The sequence below is a fragment of the Micrasema longulum genome, unplaced genomic scaffold (genome assembly GCF_059751315.1).
Source record: "Micrasema longulum isolate JH-2025_06_02 unplaced genomic scaffold, ASM5975131v1 h1tg001484l, whole genome shotgun sequence".
Taxonomy (NCBI): Eukaryota; Metazoa; Arthropoda; class Insecta; order Trichoptera; family Brachycentridae; genus Micrasema; species Micrasema longulum.
In genome coordinates this window covers 298377-321851 of record NW_028278669.1, presented here as the reverse complement: position 1 = coordinate 321851, position 23475 = coordinate 298377, and the positions used below count along the sequence as shown (strand labels likewise).

Below are 23475 nucleotides of genomic sequence, written 5' to 3'. Positions count from 1 at the left end.
AATACCAAAACTGAAATATGGATAGTTTTTTATTACATATCAGATAAATTCTCGGTTACTTTTAGTACAAATTTACATTAAAATAACTAGTTGTTAACAAAACTAAAAATATAGTTATTGACATAGAATAAGCTTAAAATACTCATTATGAACTAGTCAAATAACTTCATCATTCATGCAAAACATCTTTTGGCTTTTCAAGTAAAAATGCCTTGACACTAACTTTCTTCATCTTCGTTGAGATCTATCTATATTCTGTTATTATCGGAATAAAAAATCAAATAAATTGATGTTACACATGTCAAAGCCCTGAAAATGCTTGGATTTTACATTCCATTCTCAAATGAGCTTTCTCCGCCTTTGATTGGATCTACATAAATTTTATTTCAACCCGAAGCTAAATATCAATTCCATAACCAAATACACAAAAACATACAGATCAACACGAAGCAAGCAAGAAAATCAACACTAGGACAAACAATATATTTGTTTAAAGCCACCTCATGAAGCAGACTCCTGAGAGATTCTACGTCGTCCTTGTCCTGTTGCGAGGGGGGCGGGGAGGGCGCTCCAGCCGTGGAGGTAGAGGCGGGGGGCAGTGGCGGAGGGGGGGGCTCCGAAGACGAAGAGTTTCCGGAAGAGACCGGTTGCGTTGAGTCTTCTGACTGGCGGCGTTGTCGTTCGTCTATTGCGCGCTGACATCTTGTAAAAAATATTCATACGATTATTGAACCGGCAATAAATTGAAAATGTATAGTTTAATTGAATTGAATTAAATACGCCGACCGGTTTCAGAAAATGACTTTTCCTTTGGCAAGGCTTAAAAACAAACTAACACAAAATATTTTAAATCTGAAAAAAACAAAAAGAGGGTTAAATCTAGTGTGTAAATGCTTGTTTACCAAGATTTGGATATATTCAAAATATTGTTATCACTTGTCTCTCATTTTTATAATATGATTATTTATGACTGACAAAAGATGGTCGCAAAATTGGAATAATGTGTTTTAGGAAACAAATATTCATTTTTATTTAAAAAATTAAAACATTACCTTTCTTCTCTCTCACGGTCTGCCTGTAGACTCTGCCTGATGAGTTGGGCAACTTCACTGTTCTGTGGATCCTTTTCTCTTCCAATTTGAAAGTTGACCAGTCCAGAGGTGTTCCTAAGTACGGAGGCTGCGTATGCTTGTGTCACACCCACCTGATTAAACAAACACTCATGTTATAAAACAAGTGAGGTCACATTATTTTTATTATTAAAAAATTAATAAATAAATAAATCTGCATAAAAAAAACCCCATGTAATGCTAGTTCAATTCAATATTATAAAGTGTCACTGACAGTTCCAAAACGGTTGCGAGTTAATTTTAGGAAATTAATGATTTATTTGTTAAAATCAAATATGGTTCAATTCCATGGAACTGTTTTCATGAGCTGAATGAGGAACATCAGCGCTATGGGAAATTGGATACAATAAATGTTTTTTTGCACGCAGTAAAAATTGGAGCATTGAGTTTCCTGAATTAAACGACGTCACTGGTTCATATGAATCAACCAATGATAAGAGAGTTATGGAAGATTTCTGCTTTGCTTGCCGTCAATAGACCAATGGGAGGAACTGATAGAGAATAAGCGGAAGAGAACCTCTGACATCACATGCGGAGTTATTTCAAGAATACAAAACTTTAAAAAATCATAGCGCTGGTAATACGATATATGAAAATTTAAAAATATATTTTTTGGCTCAATCAATGAACAAATTTAAAAAACCACTGAACTTCGTCATTGGGATATACATGTAGACAAACCAAAATGTGACAATTCATAATAAATCACATTATGTAAAATTGTACTTAGCAAAAATTGAACAGCAAAAGTTTTAATCCCAAAGGTAAATAAATAAATTTTATTACAGGTAAAATTATTCACAATATTATAAAACATAAAAAATAAGAATATGAGCACATTTATAGGATATGGAGATTATTAAAAAATGCCATTAAGCTACATTTTGTGGCTTGTTCATGGATAATTTTAATAATACGTACCCCCGTAATTTAAACATACTTAATACGAAGTAATAATATTGAGAAATGCATATAAAAATCAATGACATAAAATAAGAAAAGGAATTGTAGTAATTGAATATTTTTCCTGAACATATCATGGATAAAACAGCAACAAAATCCCTATTTGAGAAAAATGTTTTTTAACACATTGCCACAAAAGGTTGATTGTATTTTCAGTTCAATGGATATTAACTTTAATGGAAAAAAAAATACAAATACTTATAAATAAAATGTACAAACCAAGCTTTTTCCATCAACTTCAATGATTTGATCATTGACATGAATCCGGCCATCGCGAGCCGCAGCTCCATTCTCTGTGATTGTCTTCACAAAAATTCCCAATTTTTCTAATCCAGCGTCAGCTCCCACGCCCATACCTACAAAACAAGTTTTACGATATTTCTAATTAAGTAATTTTGTTTAAGTTACCTCTACTTAATTTAAGTATTTTTCTGACAGATTTTTATGCCTTGTCCCAGTATCGGACCTAATGTACTAGACTGAACCTAAATTTGGAGGACAGGACAACGGATGAGACACTGTGCTAGAAATAGACGGGCAGTCTATCTCCGCAGGACAATGGTTTAACCCTAACACCACGCGCGTCTTGTATAATACTTGCCCTTATCGGTACCGGTAAGGGCAGGTATGAAATTGTTAGAAATTGAATATTACAACCAGAATTATCTTATTTAAAAAAAAAAGAGAATACAATTCTATAAAAAAAGGTTTCAACTAAAATATTTCAATAAATATATATTTTTTGAAGGCATAATTTTACGTAGAAATAAAGCAAAATGCTTATATTTCTTTTCAAAAACGAAAAATTAGAATTTGGCTTTTACCACTTTCATATTCAATTTATTATCTTCAAATTATTACAACAAATATTAGTTCAATACTTAGTCTTTATATAAGAACCCAGATACCTAAGTTTAGTCTAAATTTGAAATGGCGTAGTAATCTGCCGGTCTAAAAGTAATTTTAGTTACATATTTTAGTTACATAAAACTTTTAAGTATATTTTTTTATAGAAATACCTTAAAATATTATTGTTTTTATCTAATTTATGATTTTTTATTATTGCGCAATTTAAAAAAAACATTAGTTTTAAAATGGCAAAATCGTATGATTTCCTCATTTTGCGTGCGTTTTACCAGACTACAGCCTTAACTTTAACTTTTAAACTTTACTTTTTATGGCGCAACTCGCCCTAAGTATTTTAAATAAGATTATGAAATTACAGTTATAACGTCATACAACCAATTTGAAAATGTTTTAAGATAGGTACTCAAAATATATCAATAATACATTTAGATCTCAAGTAGGTAGTACAATAATAAATTCAAAAAAACTAAAATACCGTATAATTAGATGCCATGGATTTAGACTGGAGTATTTTTTCTTTGTTGGGGTTGTACTATTTTAAATTTTACATTAAATCATCAATTTGGAAGTTACAAAAGTTATGTAAGCTTGTAAAATTAATGTAAATTTGTCCCTTTTGATAAAGGCTTGTCTAGTAATAGAAGCAAATAGAAAAAAATGCAGTTTTAAATAAATGTTTTAAAATAAAAAAGGTTAAATTTTTCACTGTCTCTAAAACAAAATGTTTACCGATAATGGAGAGTCCCAGTCCATCGGGTCCCTTGAGCAGCCTAACAGGGAATACAAGCATCTTTTCTACCCTCTTCTCCAGCTCATATTCGGCTGAGGCAGCCACGGGATCCACATCCTCGTTACGTCTGTCGTACTCCATGACAGAGTGCGTGGAGAACATTCGCATTGGAGCAGAACTGGAAATAGTAGCATTTGACAAATATTAGCAATCTAACATACATATATTAGCAATCTTACATACATAACCATAGTGTTGTAACACAATAAAAAAAAGCTTTGAACTGGTGTAAAAAAAATATTCTGCATATTTTAAAATGTATGTACAATTTGGCAGTCACATACACACAATGTGATATTGAATTACATATCTAGTTACCTAAAGAAAACTTTTGAACTCTTCTTTACAAACACAGGTGGGTAGTATCCTTCATCCTCATCAGCATCTTCACCTTCTGGCGGCAAACCAGGAATCTGCAAACATAATGTAATGTTTTTTACTAATTTGATTCCATCTGGAAAATTTTACTCTACCAATAATACATTGATGTCTTTTTAATATTATTTTATAAAATGAAAACCAGATAAATATAAGAAAAACACATAAACAAGTTCCTTTATTTCGGATACTAGAAGCAACAATTTAAACTATGCGCAAACCATCACAAGAACATCTGATAAGGTTAAGATTTGTCTTATATTTTTTAATTTTATATTATTTGGAATTGGACTGTGGTCCCGGGGTTAGTGTCGCAGACTCACAGATCAGACGACTGAGGTTTGAACCCCATATTATCTTCTGTGATTAATTGAAAGGTAACATTTGATGTTAGAAATTTCTATAAAATTATTTTTTTATGTACTATTTAAAGAATTTAAATCTAATGTGAATAACATACTACAACAGAGATGGAGAACATTTTAGAGAAGGAAATATGAAAGTCTAGGCATTTACAGGGCTTATAACCACTGGCTGGTTTAAAAAACTTTACACACTATTTAACATTCACCATTCTGCCTATGTCTATACTAAAACAAAAAATTAAAATAACTCTTGAGATTTTTTGCACATTCTATGCAAAATAGCACACTTTTTACCAAAATATTTATATTTACCTCAGTCCAGAAGTGACCGTCTTCGAAGTAATGTATTCCATCATGCTCCCCGACAATTTTAATTGCTTGAGGCGGATAAAACACCGAACTCGGTTCAGCTTCTGGTTCCCCAGCACCAGGAAGGCTGGATGAAGATATCTCCATCGAGTCTCCGAGTGTGTCAGCCAATCGGTCGCTGTGTGTCATCCCAGTGGACTCGTTGGCCAGGGAGACATAGCTGTCATTCATAACGGGTTCACTGTCATAAGATACCATGGATTGGTAGCTGTCATTCATAGACGCGACGCTGTCGATCATTTCCTTGCTGGCGCTGTTGGGAAGCGCCGTCGGAGTGTGGTTCTCGGGTTGTGATATCGACGGTGTTTGTTCGGTCTTGGGAGACAGAAGACGAACAATTTCTTGCGCTTGTTCGTCAGAAAGAAGGGCAGCTTGTCTGGAAAATTTAAAAAATGAATACTAGTAATGTTTTCTTAATGTGTTAAAAAAAGAACTTGGTAGTTTTTTGGAATCTGAATAATTTTATTCAATGTAATAAACATAGTAAGTCAACAAAACAAATTAAGGAGATATACATAAATAAGGTATTGTCATTATTCATACTACTACTTTACTCCATATAATGATGAAATTTCAAAATAATAATGACTAAACAATTCTTCTGTAAGATTACAAATACATTACTTACCATGCACTGTTTAAATAGTAAGCAATATATTGAGGTTTAAAGAAAATAAACAAAAATCACACAAATAAAAAAATGCTTAACTGCGAGATCGGCTGGTCAGCAGGTTTTTATTTTTTAAATAGAGATAGATGTAAAAGCCAGTTACATAAACTAATAAATCAATATAAATATTATAAAAAACTAAATAATATGTACACTTATTAATTGTACATACAAAAAAAAAAACAAAGAAAAAACAGAAAATGTGTAAGGATTGGCAATAAAAGAGAAATGAATATCAATACGAGGCATTATTGCATATTGCTGTAATTTTTTTATCAAATGTGAGATCAATGCTGTCTTTTGAGGTGTTTTATTAAAAAAAAATAGAATAATATAATTTCATGTTTTTTAGCCATATTTGCTACTAAACCTCGGTACTGACAAGCCTTCATTTTGTACAAGTCTCTTGGTACCTTTTCTTGTAGGTACTGTCTGACCGACATCCTGATGTTTTTAAGCATTTGAGCCACAAAATAGCATTTACGGACAGGCACCTTTGTTTTTTAGTAAGTTAGGTAGATCTTCTGTACCAATTCTAGCGAATCTGCCAATTAATTTTAAAACAAAGTTTTGTAGACACTGATTTATTCTAATATCGGTTTTACAAGAAAGGCCCACTAGCCCCCCTGAGAATTGTTAAAAATTACAGAAATAATATGACAAATATCTAAAAAGGTATCTTTATTACATAATATCATGAGCACACTGGTAAAAAATCTTCTTAATGACATAATTTGAGAAATCAAGATATGAATGCAGTTATATGGCATTTTTCGAGCTTTATCAACTGATTAAATCCTTAGAGGTTTAGTTTCAAAGTTATCATGTATAAACTCGCAATTTTTTTTTTAACGTTTTCTTTAGGATTCAAAGAAACTAAGATGATTTCATAATTATGTATCGTGTCTAAAGTATGTTGAAAAAACTGTTGAGTAAAACATACAAAATGATTTTTCTCAGTACAGTCAAAATTGCATTTAGAGGGTTTTGCCAGTGTACTAATGATATGAGCAAAAGCGGATATGTTTATATGGACTGTAGAAATGGTTGTAAAATTAGGCCAAAATTGAAAAATTAGCTTTAAAAAAACCCACTACTATCATACTTTTGACCTGAGTAGATAATATGGACTGTAGAAATTAACTTAAAAAAAACCACTAACCCACTACTATCATACCTTTGACCTGAGTAGATAGAATAGTTAACTAATTTATCTTTAAATTGGTAAAAAAATTTTCTTCATAAACTTCTGTCTTGGCTTAACTTTACAATCCTTTCCAAAGCCAACATGTACCTACTATAAAAAAATATAAAATGGTAACTCTAAAGCAAGAAATAGATTATTTTAAAATAAAACAACAATATAATAAGTGCCTAGTACAAAGTGAAAGCAGAAGCAATTACCTCATCTTATTTTCCAGAATACTACATCATGGTGCGAGTGATTATTCCACGTTTGGTGTAATCCCAGAATGCGTTGATGCACAAACACATGCAAAGTGAACAGAAAATATACCAAATAAATATTAATATACAATATTAAAAGAAGCCTACGGGTAACTAACACTAGCTAAGCAGCCATTCACTACTTGCAACTGAAGACTAAAAATCCAACACTCACTGTTTTCAATCATGCCAAATAAAACGGAAGATGTGTACAATCATTCTGTGTAGTGTAATTAATTACAGAGTAATATTCCATTTTTAATTACTCCAAAGAAACCCACTTTATGTAATTTAATAATTGAAACACGCTATATAGAAAGTTAATTCATAAATTATTACATAAGTTGCAAAACAGAAACAAATATTAGTTAGGGTTTCAAACATGGTTTAATTGTACATTTGTATTAAAGACATTAACACGTTTGCGGACTCTTTTCTCAATGGATCCACTCATATGGACTATGAACCCTTTGACATTCGAACAACCATGCCACTTTTCTTAGAAAACGGTGTTGGATAGACTCGGTATGGTCAATATGAGTCCTATAGAATAGAGACCAGATTAATCAAATACGCAGTAAAAATTAGAGCATTTAATTGTACGGAGTTTTTGAGTACTTTGAACTACGTCACAAGTTCTTCCGAATCAATCAATTATAGAGTGTTGTGATAGATTTCTGGTTTCCGGGACACCTAAATTCAGAAGAACTAAATTACGACAGCTAGTCACGCCACGGTCGGAGTAATTTCAAAATTACAAAACTTTAAAAAATCATAGCGATGATAATACGCCGCATAAATATTTAAATTTTTTTAAATTTGCTTAATTTGATGGTCTACTATCAAACATCCATATTTCCTCAACTCTTCCATCTGTTGAATTTTGTGAAGTAAAAGAGCTGAAATCTTTTATCATGCGGGTGAGATTCATCCATCTAAACCATTTCACCCAACTACGAATGCCTGAAAACAATTTTTAATTTTTTATACTTATACCAATTAGGCATTTAACAATGTTCGACGTTGCCTAGTAGGTAAAATGGTTCAGCTGAATGAATCTCACCCACATGATAAAGGTTTCAACTCTTTCACTTCATAAAAGTCAACAAATGGAAGAGTTGAAGAAATGTGGATGTTTAGGCATTATGGTGCATGTTACACAGTGTGTTAAATGGCCACATAAACCAGCCAATGACAGATCATAAGCCATGTAAACGCCCGAACTTCCATATTCCTTTCTCAAAAATGTTTTCCCTCTCTGTTGCAAAAAATTCAGATCTTTTATATCGATTTATTTTGCTCATATTTCTTGACTAACAATTTTATAACATAACTATTAAAATACTCCGTGTGACATTTGTCCTGCGACAAGTTGGGATATTCAAAATTCACATATTAACATGGCCTATTTTTTACTATTTGGTAATTTTCATTCATATTTAACATTAATACACGTGCCTGTTAGGATAATTTTACCCACGTACATATTACATTTTTTTTGCATATTAACCACGTCTCAACCAAGAACTAAATACAGTATAAACAAATTATTTTATAGTTGTAAAATATGGATAGCTTCAGAAAATTAAAATCACTAAAAATAAACAATTAAATTAAAATGCTTCATGCGAGAAATTGACAATATAACAAAAATAAATACATGTTTTTAAGCGGTGGGCACACTTTAGTAAATACAAACCCTTTAAAGATGCTATTTCTTTGAAATTGAATCAAATTAGATTTTTATCGTTTTAAATTAAATCAAATTTTTATACAATGTTTCATATTTATGGCATATAAAACTATTTAAACAATTGAATTTGCGTGAGATTTCCCAAATATAATGACAACCATGCAACATGCATCTTTCAGCTTGTTCATGTGGTTCATAAATATTATAAAAAATGTCCAATATTTGAGATTTTATAACTTTTGATACTTATTAAAATATAAATAAAAATACAGCGAAGAATAATTTTACATCATGCTCGGTAGAAATATTTATATTTCTTGGTGACATGCTGCAGTGAAGATAAATTGCTTTAACAATTTATGAAAGGAAGTGGTAGTATAAAGTGTAAACAAATCGGTGCTAAGGTGAGGATGTTTAAATCAAAGGAGCTATTTAAAGACATTCGGGATTTTTAAATTTTATTTTGTGTAAACAACAGATGTAATTCTGCGTATCTAAATATGTGTTACATGCGAGATTTGTTCAGAAAATAACGGTAATTTTTAAATTTTGCGGGTTTGGAGAGTCCGATTGTCAATTTTTTTATTATGTTTGTATAAATGCCCCCGAAGTGTGCTAAAATTTTCAGCTGTATTCATTGTTTACTTTGACTGTGGCGATGCAGAATGCCTCCACTGGGAGGATTGAGCCTAATTTTCGATGTCATATCTGTAAATCCATGTTTCGTTACCTGTTATAACACGTTTCAGTAATTCTGCATCCTCGTTGACTTTATTTGGTGACACCTGAGCAACTTCCATTCGCCACTGTTTTTGTTCAAAATTCAAAAATTTTGGAACAAATTTTTCTGCCACGCGTTTCATGCACAAAACATTTGAAAAAATTTCATGGCATGAGCCAATCAATATGCCAACATCATCAGCGACTTCTCTGATTGTGATTCGGCGATCGTTTATAACCATTTCATTTAATTTTTCTTCGTTTTCATCAGTTGTTGATGTGCTGGGGCGTCTAGGCCGTTCGTCATCTTCAACGTCTTCACGGCCATCTTGGAAACGCTTCTACCACTCGTAAGTTTTTGTTTTACTCATAGCAGACTTACCATAGGCCTTTGTTAACATTTCACACACTTTGTTACATTTTATTTCAGTTTTTACACAAAATTTGATATGAATTCTTTGATCCATTTTTTTGAACAAATGAAAATCACCGAGCTCATAAAAACACGTATAACCTTAGCGGCTGCCACAGACAAAGTAAACAATGAATACAGCTGAAAATTTTAGCATACTTCAGGGACATGTATACCAACATAATATAACAAAATTTTGACAATCGGACTCTCCAAGCGCGCAAAATTTAAAATTCCTGTTATTATCTAAACACACCTGTATCTGAGTTGCTTAACATTTTCTCATTAAAGCACGAAGCTAGAATTGACCTTTAGTTTACAATAGCGACTTATTTACAACTATTTGGGTAAAGAACGAGCTAAAAATTAAGGAAGATTGGTTGAAATCTTCGTTAAAGCGAGCAAGATTTACTACCTATTGATTTGAACATCCTTAGTTTATCTATCTCTATCAAGCGGAGAAGAGTGATAAGGTGTGATATTTAACCTGGAGCTCAGCATGAGTTCAGCTTCATCGGGAGTCATGCTTTCTGGTCCTCGAGCGCTACCTTCCACCTCTCCCTCGTCTTCCAGCACTGAGGCCTCGGCGCGCTCATACTCGTTGAGGGAACTGGCCGAAGTGTGGAGGATCTCTCCATCCGACTGCACGCTCCACTGGCTGGTGACCGACTTGTCCAGCACTTCCGAGGACCCTCCGCTGACGAGGACGCCCGAGTCTTGCTGCTGGCCGGACAGCGTGTCGTTGGGGGTGAGCTTACTATTAAAATTATCGCTATAAAAATCAGTCTTTGAGGTGGCTGTGTCCACGAAGAGGGGGCGGCAGACATCTGGCGGGCTCTCGCTAGCTTCCAGTTCGTCCAGCACGGAGTTGGTGATGACCTGAAAAATGTTACATAAAATTATGAATGGCACTTAATATATGGTAAAAAAAAAAATAATAAAAAAAAAAAATAAATGGCACTTTAATACCTGTACAATACATCCATCAAAATATACATCCCTCTCTAAACACAAGCATGTTGCTTAAAGAGGCACAAACGTTAAATAGAAAATTACAATATGTATAAATATATGAAAATGTAAAAATAAAAAAATGTTGTGTGTACTTTTTTTGATTAAATAAAAAAAAAATGTAGCTAAGTTATTTGTAAAATATGACATGTAAAAATAAATTAATATTAACAGTTAAATAGAAAATCTACAAATATTCAAAAAGTGTGAAAAGGGTAAAAGGTATATAAAATCAATTCACAGGCAAACAGTTAAATAAACAATTCGAAAATACTCGAACCTCGGACCTTTGATCCGTGAGTCCAAAACACTACCACAATCCGGTTCACACACTGCAATATTACACTGTCCCTGGACTTGCATCTGAAGCGTAAAACTGATGACTTTACACTCATGTAACAGATGATCGAGATACACTGCATTTCATGTTCCAATGTAATGCCCTGTAGGATTAGGTAGTTGAGGGTTTGTTGGAGTTCCTACTCCAGTTAGAGATTGACAAAGAAGACAAGAGATTGCAGTTTGATGTTTATTTATTACATAGCGAATAAATAATGAATTATGTCGGGCGAGTGTTTAGGCGATGAGGAGTTGAAGTAACTGCACTTGAACTACATGCTGGAACTGAGTGACGTCGTCAAGCTGGTCTGACTGACCGAACTGAACTTGTTAGGCCGACTAACTGAACGGGCTGACTGACTGGCGTTGCGTCCTATAGTCTCTTTATGGACGAAGTTCCTTTGCAGTTCATTTCTTCATGGTAGGGACGATGTGAATGTACTGCAGAACGATGCCTTCCGATTTCATGTGCAATACTTATAGAGTTGCATTATAAGTATGTATTGGATTCAATAGAAAATGATGACATTGCATCGTCGGTCATTAGTCTACTTCAGGTGAACTAATTTAATTGTGTCATCGATTATGGACTATGGACCCTACAGCCCTATACACCAGCGGGTGCGAATGGTATGATGATAATGGATTATTTATTTATTTAGCTTTTAGTAGGAAACAGTATTGGAGATAAAAACATATAAATGAGAAAAAAAAAATAGAGCTTAAATTTGTAAGTTCGCCTCCTTGATAACGCTAAAAAAACTGAGTCAACTGGCGCCAAACAATCCCCGCTTAAAGAGGTCTACCGGCAATAAAGAAAACAATATACATTTGTAATTAATTAATGTATAATGACCTGTGGCGGCGAGGGCTTGAGGCGCGCCTTGATCTCCGGCGAGGGCTCGTTGAAGCCGCCCTCGTCGTCCGCGCTGGAGCCGCGCGACGGGGGGCGCGCTATGTCCAGGCACATGGAGGCTATGGCCCTCGAGCGCTTGTCCCCGCCGCCCCCGCCCAGCGGCGAGGGCGAGCGCTTCTCATGGTCGGGGGACTTCTGGCAGGACCGCCCTGGGAATACGAAAAAAAGTTTAACGAAACAATATTTTGGGGGTGTCCAAACGTTTGTATAAAAGTAGTGGAGTTTACCCCATTATAACAGAGATGAGCTCAATCATCAAGATTCAACTCATTTTAAAAAGCATTTTCAGGAGTTGCCTAGTAGACGAAACGATTTAAATACATTTCACAATAAGGTACCATCAGCTCTCAACACAGAAATTAACAAATTAAAGAAATACAGTCATATGGATGTTCAGACATTGGCAGAATGTTAAATGTTACGCATATGTAAAGTGATCAACTTAGCAATAATACATTCATTTAATTATTTATTTAAAATTAATTAACAGTTTACATACTCGGAAACTTGTAGCTTTTTAGGCTGACTCTGTGTTAAGCCATAAAATTAACAAAGGGAAAAACTCTAGAGTAAATTAAAATATATTTAATAAACAATGACGGGTCTTAAATCCTTCCACATTCGATGTTCCCGACTCATACATATTCTCCATCTTTGTTGTAGTACGTATCAAATTTATTCCAATGGATATTATATTTATTGATGATCAGCTACGTAAACAAACGTAAAATAGGTACGCGTAAAAACATTAACTTTTCATGCAACCCGCCGACAAAATTAATACGGCACAATAAAATAACATAGGGTCGACTGATATTTATTGTAAAGTTTATATTTGAAGCACTAACTTTGTGGTTATTCATTATTTATTTATTTTATTTTATTTTTTATTTATTTAATTTTACAATACGCCCAAGGGGCATTTACAAAAAATATACAGTTAAGTACAAACATAGTGCGTAAAAATTTAAAAGATAAACAATGCTTTTTTGTATACATTTAGAAACAATAAGAAGCATACTGCCATGCAAAATAAAAATAATAAAAAATATATAATAAAAAAATAAAACAACTTTGTTTTCAACCACTAACTTTTTATTAGAAATGAAAAAAGCGATTCATAGTAAGAAAAAAATAATTAATAACCAAATAAACAATATTTCTTTTAGTCCTCTCCTGTCTAGCTTCGAAAATATTGATATCAAGTTACCACCCTTGTAAGGAAAAAAAGACTTGATTTATTGGGTCCACGTGTAGTATTTAGTAAACATGATAAAAATAAAATAGGAATTAATTCATTAGTTACGTAAACCTTGAAAAAGCTTGTTTGCTTTGAAGCCGGTCGGTGGAAAAAAAAAAGTTAGTGGTTAAAAACAAAGATATTTATTGTATTATAATATTATAAAAGTTTATATTTGATTATTTCGTGCAAGACAAACGCAATAACCAGCACACTATGAGGTCGACTAATCTTCATTCGGTTTCCTTTAGCAGGATTTTTACTTGAGAGTAGCCACTGAATAAATTTCAAATAAATACAAAAGAATATAATAAATGTAAATCCACCCTAATTTTACCGTGCCTTGGGTATTTGGACGATACACGTGAAATGGCCCTAAGGAGCAAAGCGTAAATTGCCCGAGAGATATAAAGTTTTTAAAAAAAACTTACGACTTATTTTTATAATTTATTATATACTTAAATACCAATTGTAAATCATTATAAATGTATGAACATGTATTATGTTTTTTCCAATGTCCGCTGAGTACATTAATGATGTATTTAAATAAACAAACGCCAAAAAAATAGCGTGGTGGATTTTCTTGAATGGAACGCGTCATAATTCTTGGCGCCATACACGACATTCCGAAATTTTTAAAAGAAAAGATCCGCGTTGCGTTACTAACTTAGATGTATATACTCTAAGGTTACTAAACTATTGGGTTATTAAAAACAAATATTTTCAGAGAAAAAAGGCAGATTCTCAGGCAGAGAACACTCCGAGTGCTATTTCTAGCCAAACCAATAGCGAAATTCATGTCTTGATACAGGCGCTCCTAGGGAGGCAAGTAAAATAATATTTTTTTGTAACAATAGTACGGGCACATACCTACCTACAAAAAAATGATAATGGAGGCCACCAATCCTTTACAACTGTCTCAACTTTATTCCTATTTTGTAGTATGGAAGAACACAAAATGTATTAAAAACAAGTATTTGCTAAAATTATAAGTACTCAGACAAAAAATCTTAAAGGTAAAGTAATACACAATTTAAAATGATTACACGAGTATAATAGGTAGTCGATATGAAAAGATCGACCCATTATTTTAAGATAATTATTCATATTGATTTATTTCCAAAGACGCAAATATTTTTAATGTAAGTACACATAAAATGACTTACATTACGAAAATGAAAGTTTTTTGTGTACAAATATTAAGTATGTGTCTGTTAATATATCGCACACTGAGTAGAATACTGTTGTAACTAAAAAATGATGATTTTGAGTTACGAACACGGTCAAAACGTGAATTTTGCTCTGCATATTTTACTAAAACAGTCGTAATTCTACCACAAATACCTGAAAAGTTATACCAATTACTTCACTTTTCTTTTTAATTTTTTCATGATATATTTTTATATATGATATATTTTTATATATACCATATTATATAAAAAAAAAATTACACTTAAATTTAATCCTGATGTACCTACTACAAATACATTATATTAAAAAATACTGAAAAACCTATACCTTTTTCTTAAACGTATAACTTTATGTATATGAAACTGAATTTTTGCTCTCCTGTAAAATCAGTCATTGTGAGCTACAACAGTCTGTTACTCAGTGTGCGATATGATATTTGTAGTGTTTATAGAGGAAAATTATTGCTGATTATATTATAAGTGGTGAAATGTAAAAAGGCAAAATGTTTACGAGATTATCCATTTTTTAAATTCTGAAAAGTTGAAGCAAAAAATGGTATATTTCAAATGCAACACAGACTTTATTAGAATTATTTATTGATATAAACTCATTTAATGCACAATATGTATTTAAAAAATACAAAGATATTAAATATTTACAAGACTCACTAAGTCAATAAATATGGCTTATAGGTGGAGATCTATAAAAAACACATTAATCAAATAAATATTTTAATTAAATACATTTAGAGAAAAAAAAGACACATAATTTACGTTACGAAATGGTATTAATATGATTAGACTTTAGTGAGGGATCTCCCAGGATGATATATAGAGCCGGGCTCACGTCTACTGACCGGCGCAACGGGAGCACAGCTTCCGGATCCTGGAACACATGGCCCTCGCCTTCCCGGGGGACGGCAGCGCCCTCTGGCGGCAGCCCGGGGAACTCATGGGCCCCGCTCCGGGCCTGGACAGCGCCAGCTTCACTCTTCGCGCACTCCTAATCCATCATCCATCCTTACTAGCGCTGTCACTAATCACAGTCCCGTCTACTGGATACGCCGATCCGGGACAGAGTTAGATACTGCGTGCCGAGATGACATTGTTCGCGAATATTGAGAATCTTCAGCGAGCTTAATTGAAAACGCGGACAATCGAGTCTTATAATAAATTAAGGAAAATTTCATCGATTCATGGTAGTGACTTTATATAACTAAGTTCTATATTTTTCAAAAATATCCTGCAAAACGGTAGTAAATGAAATTATACAATCATAAAATCGGGTTGTGGTCCTGTGGCTAGTGTCTTCGACTCACGGACCAAAGGTCCGTGGTTCGAATCCCACTCTACCCCAACTCGATTCCCATTTTCCAATAGTGAGTTATTTACAACTCGTTGAAAATGGCCCTCGAAAAATTTTATATTTGGGTAAATCATAAGAACTCAAATATTTATTATTTTTTATTTAAAACTCATTTTAACGAACTCGTAAAGATTAACAATAAAAACGCGTAATATAATACATTAAAAAAAATTGAGCGTTTTGAAGTGACTTTTAACTCATTTAAATAAGTTTTGGAACAGAACAGAAGCCGAAATTCGGTTTCGGCTGAAAATCTTGTTTCAGTCGGTTACTACTAAAAACACACGTCCAAACAACTAAAAAAAACAACGGAATTTAAATCTGTTAAGGTTTTTGATTTGAATAAACTGTTGCGCAAAGCAAATGCGGAGAAAAACTTAATTTTTATTTTAGAGCACAGATTCTCGCATAATATAGAAAGTGGGAAATGGGAAATAAGATTAGAAAAATGATTTTACTTTTATAAAATGGGGCGTTAACACATTGAAGGTTATTGGATATTTATCGAAACTAACAATTAAAAACTGAGATGAAAACAACCGACAAGCGGAAAGTAGTATTCTACCGATGCATGAATGATGTTGGCACCGTTCCAGGGGCGCCAGCGGGCATTTTATGGAGACGCCGAGTATCGCGTTCTTTACGAACTTTGAATGCGAAAAGTGTAGTCCGAGGCCTGCAGTCCGCAGTCTGCAGTCTACTATACTCCACACTCCACACTCCACTCGCAGCCGGTGCGCGGGAAGAGTGAAAGTTCGCAGACACCGCCAGAATAGATCGCGGAGGTCAAAACATCCGCCAGTGCCTCGATTATGAACACTATCTTCATCTGTATATATCGAGACGGTATACTTAACTTCTGTACTATATGTATCTTACCTCGGTATGTTCTACCTACTTGTCATATCGACATCATATGATCGAAACAAGCCAATGGAATGACCGCAAATAATTAGTCCGCGTTCCTTACGTCATTAACATTAAAAATAGTTCTCATTTATATTTTAAATAGGCTTCTGTAATAAAAAGTGCTCACTTCAAAGCGATTATAAAGCCAATTCAAGCAAAAAATGCTCGCTTGAACGTGAATTTTGTATGACTTTTGGAAATCACCTAGACGGTACGCTTAACGATCGTCTGTATATATCTACCGATCGACTACAAAACCGGCTCCTTTAACGTCTCGATACATACACTAGGAAAGATAGTAAAACAGATGGAAAAAATATAATAACTAAATTATTTTTTTAGAGTGGTAACTTTCTGACGCATATAATCTGTGTCCGACACCTAGATACTCTTATTTGTTAATAGGACAGAACCTAGCGACATTATTTTCACATCTAGGAGTTTTTATTAAAGTGACAGTTATTTCGGAATTTAATTCAACTTCAAAACTTACTTATTTCTCTCTCATATTTTGAATAGGCTTTTAAGAAAAAAAGTGCCAACCTCAAAACGATTAAAATTTTTTATAAAGCATAATTTAAAGAAAATTTGCTCGGTGGGACAAAATTTTTGACACTTTTAATGCGTAGATAAAAGTATCGAGTGGTTACCCGTCAGTATAAAACGATGTACTCACATCAAAACTTGATGGTGGGGGTATCGGTACTATACCTTTGTAGTCGGTCGGGAGATTTTTATCTTCAACTATACCGTCAAGGTGAAGGTATGACGTCTTTATCTTCCCATCATAATCAAGCCCCAGGTTACTGGTTACCGGCTATTAGCGTGAGGTTATTTTCAATTAGTGATGGAAATTATTATCGCCATTTTTATAGAATTTGAAAATACTTCATTAAATGCTACTAAATAATTGTAAATAACCACTTGCCGATTCCTCTGTGTCTACCGGTTTCGGGACGTACCCGAGACGTACCAGACTTCGAAACGTACCACTATTGGCGAAGGCGTATATTTATTTATTTACTTTAATTTGGGAAACAAACAGTTTTTACATATATTGTATACAGAAAATAAGAATATATATAAACGAAAATTGTGAAAACAGTCAATATAAATTTTCCACGGTGGTGTAAGCTATTGATTAAGTACATTATCAGTATCAAAATAAAAGCAATTTAACAATTAAGAAATGTTAGGCACTTAGAAGTTGCAAATAAAATAAAGTAAATAGAAACAAGATAAATTTAAAGAATAAGAAAAGAAAAAAAGTTATATAAAAATAATGTAAAAGGTACAAAATATAATAATGAACATACGAGTACATACACAATTACTGACATCGTATAATTAAGCGGGTGTAATGTCTATAAGGAATCTTCTATATTTCATATAGGAGAGATGAAAAATGTCTGCGTGACCGGAGAGAACAGTATTATAATAATGACATACTCTAAAGAAAAAGTCGTTTATCCTTGAGTTAGTCCTAGGTACTGGCAAATTAAATATAGTGGGATTTGCATGTTAATTTAATTGGTGTCCTGACGAAGAGACGGGTAAGTCTCGAGACCGGTAAATAGAAAAGTCGGTAAGAGGTTATCGTACAATTATTTAGTAATATTTAATAAAATGTTTGACCACAAGATTAATGCTTTAGATATTAATAATTATATTTTTTCCGGATCGAATTCAGAGCGAATTTTCAGATTAATATTTATATAGGTGGGTAACAGAATGTTTTCAAATAAATTACTAACACAAACGAAAATTATATGTTTGCTTGATTCACCGAAAAAAAATGAACAGTGGTTATTTATTTATTTATTTATTATTATATATACGGCCTAAGCCAATTACAACAGTTACATGAAGAAACATAAATACAAGAAACTGAACAAAAAGAACATAAAACTATAAAGCAAAGACAAACAAGGGCAATACAATGATGGTATACAATATATTCATAAAAACGAAAGACGTAAGACTTCGAGCTAAACCATGGCAATCCAACTTCATCACACTGTTTCAGTCGCGAAGAGATTTACGAAAAGCCGGAAGATCTATCCCAAAGAATTCTAAGTCATGTGATGAATTAACTAATCTACACATTCTGGACATTGGGGCATAAAAACAAAAGTTGCTCTTAGAAGATTGAATAAATAGCAGATTTTGACTTCTGGTGACATGGTTGTGAACATGAAAAGAAATTAATTGCAACAGAGATGGGACATCCCTTATAGCATTAAGTATTTTGAAAATACATATAAGGTCCATCTTCGTTCTAATTGAATATTCGAACGCACTGTACTTTATTTAATTAAGATCCAGTTTCTATCAAACTTTTCGGGAGATTTTTTCGTTTTATTGCTGAATAACATTTTTTTAGAAATCGTGGGTATACTTTTTGGTTTCTATTTCATGATTTCTGTATATTTCATAATTTTTCAGAGACTCAAAAAATACCGATCGAGATGAGATAGTGACCGGGTACCGCCCGCCTTTGGATGCTATTGCTGTGCGAAATGTCAAAATGAAACGTACAGATTTCATTAAAAATAGCGAGTGGGTACTTTTAGCAATTGTTACAACTGTAAATTAATTATGATTTCACAATGCTAATATTAATTATGCTACCACTACTTTGTACGCACTTTTGATATTTTTCTCCCAAAATAAATCTCACTAATGGAGCACAAGACGAGGCGCGGACCACAACGCGAAACTACTTGTATTCGAGATGTTGATACCTAATTAATTCGTGAAGCTAGTCGCCACACCGGAAGTAAATACGGGGCGGGGAAATATCTCTTTGAATTTAAATACCGAGTGTTCCTTTGAAGTTATTATTATTCCTTTATAATAATTAAAAGGCCGAGAGACGTGGTAAATTTTCTTGGAAAATTACTTATTTAGTCGCTGAAAAAAAAATTGTTTGTGGATTTATTTAGCACAGGAGCTTAGCAAAGCGTATCAAATAATAAAAATCACTATCCGATAAAAATATTTGCCGATCGATGTTTTACTGCTAACTTTTCTACGAAATAACGTTAATTTAGAGATACACTAAAGATCAACCTAAATACATCCATAATATCCATATTATTTAACGAACATAATCTAAAATTCATATTCGGTGTTTTTCCAGTAACAAAATTGATTTAATTTTACAAGTATTTTATTGGTGAAATATTAATGAAATCTTTTTAAAATTAAGATTTCTATTTCAAAAACTGTATTAGGTATACGGTTTAACAATTTTTAACAGCTTCATAAATTATCTATCAATATCTTCCGCTGTTTGATATTCCAAACGAAGGGAATAAATAATTTATTGATTTATTTACGGTTCTATGAACATTTCACAAAATTTTAAGAACAGCAGTGAACAAATCGCAACAAAAAAATAACAATGTTGAATAAAAAAAAATAACATAAAAAATGAATACGTTAGTAGTATCAATGAAAAAGAAATATACCACATATAAAAATGTATGATAAAAGGGTAAATTAAAAAAAAAAAGTTAAGAATAAGAAAAAATCTTGGGTTTAAAAGAAAAGTTGAAAGTATAGTTTTTCTACAAATAACCGCTATACAAAATCATATTACATAAACATAAAATGAAACAGTGTTGCAAATATAATAAAGAAAAAAAACGTAATTTTTTACATAATTTTTTTAGTGATAGAAATTGGGTCTATATTAATATTACAGATAGTTTTTACGATATATTTTTCACAAAGACATTGCGGGGCAATTACTAGAAAGCGAAAACAGTATTATCGATCACTTGGATGAATATTGATCAAACGACTTCTGCCTGAAGAATATAAATGAAGAATCGAGACATGGAAGAATATTTATTACCGAAATGAAAAAAAGGTAAGGTGTGCACTGTGTACCATAATTATATTATACTATATTGATATCTTAAATCGAACAAGTGATATACTTGTATACGGCGTATTATAATCGTATACATACAACGTTGATCAAGTTGCTAGGTAAATGTTTCATAAGATCTAACTCGGTTGGCCCCGAGCCAAAATATCTATTTCTCAAGCCCCCGCGTCCTGCACCTTTGAATTTATGATAAGGTGAATTAAACTTATATTTCAGCTCTATTGTATTCGAGAGAAATTTGTAAGAAAACAGTAAGAGACGGGTCATGGACCCTATATTCCTAAGAGGATAAAACACGGGAGTCCACTTTTTGTCGTTTTGAAGTAAAAATGCAGAAATTATCGCAATAACCTACTCGTATTATACGAGGTGTGTTCAGAAAAAAACGGATTTTTTTTATTTCGCGGGGTTTGAAGAGTCCGATTGTCATTTTTTTTCAGCCTAATTCATCGTTTACTTTTTCTGTGGCAGCCGCAAAGGTTAGACGTGTTCGGCGTGCTCGGCGATTTTCGTCTTGGCGATCCAGAATGGCTCCATTGGCACTGGGACGATTGAGCCTTAGTTTCGATGTCATATCCGTAAACCCATGTTTCGTCATAGAACCAGAATCCCGGATGAGTGTTTTTGACTCGATGGCTACTTTATCAGGTAAAAATATTGAAAAAGAAAATCGAGCGGAGTCAGCGGAGATAAGTCCACCTCGTAGTGTAATGGTTGGCGCGATCGCTCATCTGGTTGGATTCCCGGCAAGGTTGACAAATATTCGTTTTGAAAGTGGTTTGATTGGCGCCTGAAGCGTAAGACTTATCTCCTTGATTATCAAGTTACAATTTTAAATTGCAGTGACCTATGCACCACCGGGTGCGGATAGGGTGATGATGGATGAACGAATGAGATTAAATATATATATGTCAATAAATGTCACCTCTAGTGCAATATATTAATGACGTATACACGTATACAGGCGGCCCTCGACTTTCGCACATTCTAAGAGTTTAAGGAAAATGAATTTAATAGGTGTATTCATTTTGTCTTTTCTAAAGTCTAGATTACTTGAAGAATATTAGACACCTCGTCTTCGTTAGTTTTCAACTAAGATTTATTTATTTACTACACTATTGTGGCAACAGATTTCTCTGGATTTGTAGTCTGCCTAACTAAGTACAACCTGTTTTAAGGACATTTTTATGTGTAGAGCAAAATAAACAAAACGTGACCACCTACTAGTAATATTTATATTTATAAAATTCTTCAGTACGTGTGATGTTAATGAACTCCTCCTAAACGACTAGACAGATTTACGTGCGGTTTTCAGCGAAGTGTAGATCTTTGCGCTGCGTATGTTCGTAGATATTAAAATTTTCAATCGAATCTGTTAAAAAATAGTTAGAAACCTAAATATTCTTTTCATTTACCTACCAGAGTTGCATTTGACGAGAGTGAAAATACAAAAAAAATGGAAGGATGTTGTTTTTTTGTGTTTAGAAAAAGTTTGTTTTTGAATGTTTACAAACAACATTCGCTTTTTATGGATCCCAATCAGATTCATTCCTTACATTCCTCTTAATTTCTTCCCATTTACTTCTTTTTACTGGATTTTCGGTAATACTAAAATAATATTAACTAACATTCAACACATTAAAAAAAAATCGCATTCATGAATAAAGTGCACCCCTGTTGGTGAGAAGAGCCGAGTTTGACTTTTGCAAAAAATATCATAAATTTAAAAATGAATTATTTTTTGTTTTGGAACTCAACTATAAACAAGGACCTAGGTAGGTTCCTACTTATATTCAATATTTGAATATTATTAATTGTTAGTTTTGGAATTCAATCATAAACAAGTACCTAGGTACCTACTTATTAACGAAAAGTCTTTTCCAAGCTAATAGCAGGCAAGCCAACGTTCGGGCAGGACAGCGTCTGTCGGGTCCGCTAGTTAATTATGCAATTATAATTACCCTTTTTAAATGCAGTGGTATTTGCACTAGATGATAAAATTTGTGAAGAAAGACGAAAGGCATTATACACAAATTGGGTATGTTAATTTAACGATCAATATCAATTGAACTGAATCGGTTTGTTGGTATTAGCAAGAATGTGTTCTACTTGCGGGTGTAGCTAGTAATGCTTCTTTATCTTGTTTTACGAGCCGAATTCTTTAAAAAAATTATCACGTCATGGAATTTCGTGAAAACTAGAAAAAATTGCGACTTTGTACTATAATAGTACAACTAAAAAATACGAAAAACAACGTTCCGTTGAAAAAAAAATCACCAAACGACGTAAATGCGTACTACTCGTACGTCCTATCAATAAACGCAACAAAAAAAATTTACTTACCATTTTTTTTCCAAAATAGATGGTTTCAACTCAATGGGACGGGACCTCTGTACGGAGTCGAGGCAAAATATACATAAAAAACCTCAATATAAAAAATATATTTCAACTTCGAGGCATACCAAAAAATTCAATGGAATTTTCCTTTTAAATTGAACAAGTAGATATATTGTAAGATACGTTATTATGCAAAATAAATTATTGTATGTGTGTCCGAGCGAAGGACACGTTGTCAAAGCGTAAAGCAGTTTACCCACGCTTCGGCCATACTAGAGGTCAGAGCACTTACGCCGAAACTGGTCAAATAAAGGCAAACCCACAGATCTAATACAACTTACTGTAGTATATATTGATGTTAAACTTCAAAGTTAATGATTTTGATATCATATAAAATTCCTTGGTTAAGTTTTACTATTTTTTTTGACGAATGAGCGCTTTCGCCTAAGTAGGCATCTCAGGTAGG

The 23475-nt window shown here is 33.0% G+C and overlaps 1 protein-coding gene across 6 annotated transcripts in view; it reads right to left on the bottom strand.

Moving 5' to 3' along the window:
* The window catches only part of Spn (protein phosphatase 1 regulatory subunit spinophilin), a 164021-nt gene that overhangs the window by 21332 nt on the left and 119214 nt on the right, over positions 1-23475 (bottom strand). For 3 of the 6 annotated variants that reach the window (XM_088235974.1, XM_088235977.1, XM_088235975.1), the window contains 9 exons: positions 12010-12218; positions 10291-10682; positions 6937-6957; positions 4806-5238; positions 4069-4163; positions 3690-3868; positions 2313-2449; positions 1053-1204; positions 501-702 (listed from right to left, as the gene is read on the bottom strand). In XM_088235974.1, coding sequence (XP_088092100.1) covers positions 501-702; positions 1053-1204; positions 2313-2449; positions 3690-3868; positions 4069-4163; positions 4806-5238; positions 6937-6957; positions 10291-10682; positions 12010-12218 — 1820 coding nt within the window. Of the gene's footprint in view, positions 1-500; positions 703-1052; positions 1205-2312; positions 2450-3689; positions 3869-4068; positions 4164-4805; positions 5239-6936; positions 6958-10290; positions 10683-12009; positions 12219-15356; positions 15542-23475 lie in introns of those variants that run through there. The other 3 variants (XM_088235976.1, XM_088235978.1, XM_088235979.1) reach the window with 2 other exon arrangements.